Source organism: Oncorhynchus gorbuscha, linkage group LG10 (genome assembly GCF_021184085.1).
Source record: "Oncorhynchus gorbuscha isolate QuinsamMale2020 ecotype Even-year linkage group LG10, OgorEven_v1.0, whole genome shotgun sequence".
Classification (NCBI taxonomy): domain Eukaryota; kingdom Metazoa; phylum Chordata; class Actinopteri; order Salmoniformes; family Salmonidae; genus Oncorhynchus; species Oncorhynchus gorbuscha.
The window spans coordinates 91,875,137-91,881,136 of record NC_060182.1 but is presented as its reverse complement, the minus strand read 5'-3'; the positions used below and the strand labels follow the sequence as shown (position 1 = coordinate 91,881,136).

Here is a 6,000-nt window from a genome sequence, read left to right as displayed (position 1 = left end):
TTCAGAGTAAAGACTTTATTATCAGTATAACTCATAGCCAATACAGTTAGGCCTACAAAACAAAAAATAGAATTTACCAAGCTTTAAGAGTTCCATATAGCATCGAATACCGTTCATTCAAATATGTAACAATCCTTCAATCCATTACTTTACCATTTCCCTTTTACACACCTTTAGCAACATTACACAGTTAACCCCTAGATATTTTTTCTCTCTACTTTCATTTTGATTCAATGTCCTTAAGTCAGGTTAAGCCAAGCATTGTAGAATGTCCCACCACTTCTTCTATGAATGCCATTATGGAGGTAACTAATCCTGCAGGTCTGGCGTTACTGATACGGCTTTTCTCCTGTGTGCCCACTGATCCACTTAAGGAATGATTTGAATGTTGAAAAATGTACATCAGTCATATGTAAAGCTTCTGTATTGTCTGACTGACGTGAGTACGTTAAAAACAAGGGTCTGCTACAGTGAGATCAATGGTAAGGCTTCTCTCCTGTGTGTTCGCTGGTGTGATTTCAAGTTACTTTGTTGAGAGAAAAAGTCCCCACATTCAGAGCAGCAGAAAGGTTTCTCTCCCGTGTGCACCCTCTGGTGAACCTTTAGCTGATTCGACGAGGTGAAGCGCTTCTCACAGTCAGGACAGGAGTATGGCTTCTCTCCTGTATGTATTCTCTGGTGATGTTTGAAGCTACCTACATAAGAGAAACTCTCCCCACATTCAGAACAATTATAAGGCTTTTCTCCAGTGTGCACTCTCTTATGAACTGTTAGATGGCTTGGTGATGTGAAACCCTTTCCACAGTCAGAGCAGGAGTAAGGCTTTTCTCCTGTGTGAATCAGCTGATGACGTTGCAAGTCTCGCAGATAGGAGAAACTTTTGCTGCAGGTAGGGCAGTGGTGAGGCTTCTCTCCAGTGTGTGTTCGTTGGTGACCTTTCAAGCCACTCAGTTGAGAGAAACTCATCCCACAGTCAGAGCAGTGGTAAGGCTTCTCTCCTGTGTGCACTCGTTGATGTACTGTTAGATGATGTGATGCAGGAAAGCGTTTCCCACAGATAGAGCAGGCATAAGGCTTCTCTCCAGAATGTTTTCGAATGTGTCTTTCAAGATATGATGGGAATGGGAAGCTCTCCTCACAGTGAGGGCAGTGGTGAGACCCCTTAGCTTTGCTCCATTCCTGACGTTTCTTCCCTGATGCAGGAAATGTCTCAACTTGGTCAGAGGAGTTAGAGGTCTCTCCTGAGTGAATGACAACATAAAAACAGGTGAACAGGTGCAGCACAATTTATTTCATTTTTATTTAACCTGGCAAGTCAGTTAAGAACAAATTCTTATTTACAATGACTGCCGACCCCGGCCAAACCCGGACGACGCTGGGCCAGTGCCTCTAGCACTGAGATACAGTACCTTAGGCCTCCCGGGTGGCGCAGTGGTCTAAGGCAGGGACTCTGGGTTCAAGGCCAGGCTCCTTCACAGCCGGCCGCGACCGGGAGGTCCATGGGGTGACGCACAATTGGCCTAGCTTCGTCCGGGTTAGGGAGGGTTTGGCCAGTAGGGTTATCCTTGTCTCATCACGCACTAGCGACTCCTGTGGCGGGCCGGGCGCAGTGCACGCTGACCAGGTCACTAGGTGCAAGGTGTTTCCTCCAACACATTGGTGCGGCTGGCTGCTGTGTTAAGAAGCAGTGCGACTTAGTTGATGTGTTTCGGAGGACGCATGACTCGACTTTCCTGTCTCTCCCGCTCATCGCTACGGAGTTGTAGAGATGAGACAAGATAGTAACTACTAAAAAAAACAATAGGATACTACGAAATTGGGAAAATGAGGGTACAATTTTTCAAAATAATTTAAAAGACCGCTGCACCACTCGGGAGCCTACATCCACAATCATTGTATCCAATGGAAATGTGTCCAATAAAGTACTATTGAAACTGGGTACAGAGAACTAACCTTCTAGTGTATGGAGAGTACTATTGAAACTGGGTATAGAGAACTAACCTTCTAGTGTATGGAGAGTACTATTGAAACTGGGTATAGATAACCCACCTTCTAGTGTATGGAGAGTACTATTGAAACTGGGTATAGATAACCCACCTTCTAGTGTATGGAGAGTACTATTGAAACTGGGTATAGAGAACTAACCTTCTAGTGTATGGAGAGTACTATTGAAACTGGGTATAGAGAACTAACCTTCTAGTGTATGGAGAGTACTATTGAAACTGGGTATAGAGAACTAACCTTCTAGTGTATGGAGAGTACTATTGAAACTGGGTATAGAGAACTAACCTTCTAGTGTATGGAGAGTACTATTGAAACTGGGTATAGATAACCCACCTTCTAGTGTATGGAGAGTACTATTGAAACTGGGTATAGAGAACTAACCTTCTAGTGTATGGAGAGTACTATTGAAGTGGGGCTAAGTAGGTTTCTCTGATTAGCATTCTAGTTTCACATTTCCTTTCACTCCTTACCATGATCAGATTCCCCAACGTCGTCGTCTTCCTCTTCTTTTATGATGACTTTCAGGCCCAGTGTTTGACTGCTGTTTGATGAGGTCATCTCTGGACTCGCTCCTGTGTGAATGAGAACATAAATGATGTAAAAACAGTGCAACTACATCATCTTGCATTGACTTGAGGAAATACTAAAACCATGTAACAAAGTGGTTGGCGGCCATCTTTATTTAACTACGCAAGTCAGTTAAGAAGCTATTCTTATTTTCAATGACTGCCTAGGAACAGTGGGTTAACTGCCTGTTCAGGGGCAGAACGACAGATTTGTACCTTGTCAGCTCCGGGGGTTTGAACTTGCAACCTTCCGGTTACTAGTCCAACGCTCTAACCACTAGGCTACCCTGCCTCACTCAACAGCCTAAAAATGGTAATTAAATTAATCTGACTCTGACTAAAAGGAAAGTAGGAAAACCAGCTGGCCTTGAGGACCAGAACACCACTGGGAAAGGGGGATACCAGGTCAGTTGTCCAACAATGTTTTTAACTAAATGTTTGGAACTGAAACGCGTCTTCCTCATTTAACCCAACCCCTCTGAATCAGAGAGGTGCGGGGTACCTGCCATAATCGACATCCACGTCTTCGGCATCCTGGGAACAGTGGGTTAACTGCTTTGCTCAGGGGCAGAACGACAGATTTTTACTTTGTCAGCTCGGGGATTCAATCCAGCAGCCTTCCGGTTACAGGCCCAACGCTCTAACCACTAGGTCGAACCGCTGTTGATAAAAAGCCTGCTCTCTTCTTACCTGGATAATCATCACATTCCCAAATCTTCACTTCCTCCTCTTCCTCTTTCGTGATGATATTCAACAGGAGTGTTTGACTGCTCTCTTTCGCTGATGCCATTTCTCCTGCGGTGCCCAGTGATGTTGTCAGTCAGGACCCAGTCAGTATAGTCTTGGGCTCAGTGTGGAGAAGCGGTAGAAAGCTGCAAGATTGTTATCCTCGCTGTTCCAAAATAAAGTCCAGACTAACAACCTGTAAAATAAGTATGCATGAAATGCACGACAGTTATGTCATTTGATGGCTTGCTTGCTATATAGCTAGTTAGCACACACCTCCCTTGATTAAAAAAAAAACACACATTTTCTGATTTATTCAATGTTGCAACGCAAACTTAGTTCCCTGTCCCGGGCCTTGGGTGGCTAAGCAACGAAATAAAGTCTACATGTGCAAGGTAGCTGGCTAACGTGAGCTATGTAGGGTTTTAGCCAACATATTTCGCTAGCTAACTAAGCAGCTACATAATAATTGGTTTAGCTAGCTAACGTTACATATTTCCTTGTGTTGCTTACTTGCAGGGGGGGACGTTATGCGGCGACATTGTTTAGCAATGCATCGTTTGTTAGCTTTAGCTAATAGTTGAGTCTCTAGTGAGGCCTTCTCTGGCCATTTGCCCTGCAACCCGGTGAGTTCTTACCTGAGGCCTTGTTTCGCAAAAAAAAAGTATCAGATATATATATATTTTTTTTTGTGGACTGGTTGAAGTTATTGTTAATGGTTTAAATTATATTTATGACCTAACATCTCCTCTGAAATAAGAACCAGAATAAAACGCAAGAGCAACTTCCTCGTTTTCTTTCTCGACATACTAGGCGTTGTCGTCAAACTACACTTAATGTAGACACACGCCACCTGTTGTCCGGGAGGGTCTTTTTCTTCTTGGATGAGGTTAAATGGCGATTGGCATCCAATGAATGTTGCATTACCGCCTACAACTAGATTGAGCCATATATCCATTCCAGCGGGAAGTTGGGGTGCTGCACTGGGCCTTTAATAGTCTTGTATTAGATGACCCTTATAGCGGCCTGCAGCATGTTGAAGAAAAATCACAACACACCCAACCCCAAACTAATTTCCGCTGCTGTGTATAAATCCTGTATGAAAACGTTAATACCCTACCATCTAAACCTACACTAATTAAAAACCCACCACCCTATTCCACTATTTAAACCTATCTAGTCCTACCTCAGGCCAACGCCTGGAAGGACTGGACACCACCACTCAACACACCCTGTAACTCTTCTGACGTCAAATCTCTACACCCAAACACTTCTCAGCAGCTGCCACAAGAACCTCTATTTTCTGCGACCTGCGGTACGGTTTATAACCATTGCTATGAATGCTAAAAAGTAAATCTTACTGTAGAATATATCAATCGTTTGCTTATCCCTCGGTACTGGCACAGATCTACTATTCACATGAACCCTCTCAGGACCCCTCCCACTTGACCCATCTTCCTCAGCATACAACACCTTCTGCACTATTCTAGCCCTGGCAACCTCAACCTGCCTCTCTCGCACCAGACATTTCTGATCCCCAGCCCCATGGGCACCCCTACCATGAACACTTTCTCTTCTTTCTCCAATACTACACATTCCTTTGTCTGATGTCCTTCTGCACACCACTCACACCTCCCTCCTACACCCTGATGCCACGAGCCCATAATCTTGACACCTGTAACAATGTAATGGATTCTGCACAACCGCTCACAACAGGGATAACTGAAATATCCTAAGTACACTTTGTCGGGCAAAGACTCAACAGCAAAACTCAAAAGAACAAATAATTACTTCTGTTTTACAACTCATACCACCGCTGTCTGCGTCGCACCAAACGACGAGCATCACAAACACCGGGAATCTTCCCTTCAGTTGGTCCCCTGTCACATTTACCACGACCCCAGTAATCAACGGCATCTCTTTTCCACATTTGTTTGGCATGGAGCGCCTTCTCCCTCGGCAGAAACACAAACAATTATCATAAGATCACTTTGGGTTACCTTCACAGATTCCACAGCACCAAACTTCATTTTCACCCACTCTGAAACCACATATGATTCAACCAAAAGGCATGGGGTCTATTTTCTCCAAAATTTTCTCCACAAATATTCAGACTTATATTTATCCTGACCATCTGTGCAAGCGTCGGGCTCAGAGAACATCACCACACCTGCTAACTTCGATCATTCGCCCTCACTCACTTCCATTTTACCTCCAGACCTCGATCCGGCGTATGGCTCACTCTGTTTACACATTCCACCATTCTTCTTCGACAAACCATCTCCTGACGATTTCAAGCTCACCCTCTTCGACCTCCTCTGCTCCTCTTTTTCCCTCCATTCCTCATCCGTATAGGTCTCCTTATGATAATATTGCAGTTCTCCTAACAAACATCTCAAGGAAAGCCTTCTTCCTTTCTTCCCCTACCACGGGTCAAAGTTCAGCATGCGTGTGAATCACCGGAATACTATAAAGAATTGCTCCGATTTTAGTCATTTTATTTGAAACATAAATGTGATATTGCACTCTTCTTCTCATGAGAAAGTGAGGTCCGTATGGAAACGAGATTTTACACACACACACAAACAATGACCCAGCAGCTAGATTAGCCAGAGCATTTCTGACTAAGTTCTGAATGATTAAGTAATGTAGACATCATGTAGGGACTTGTTGTCCAATGGCCAATAGATGGCAGTCGTTGTTC

At 44.1% G+C, this 6,000-nt stretch overlaps 1 protein-coding gene across 1 annotated transcript; it reads right to left on the bottom strand.

The window, feature by feature from the left end:
* On the bottom strand, positions 1-4,108 carry LOC124046743 (gastrula zinc finger protein XlCGF7.1-like). Its single transcript, XM_046367464.1, has 4 exons — positions 3,935-4,108; positions 3,261-3,492; positions 2,475-2,576; positions 1-1,241 (listed from the first exon to the last, which is right to left on the bottom strand). Exons 2-4 carry the CDS (start codon positions 3,358-3,360, stop codon positions 466-468), a joined length of 978 nt encoding a protein of 325 aa, XP_046223420.1. The 5' UTR covers positions 3,361-3,492; positions 3,935-4,108; the 3' UTR covers positions 1-465.
* Between the last annotated feature and the right edge of the window lie 1,892 nt (positions 4,109-6,000).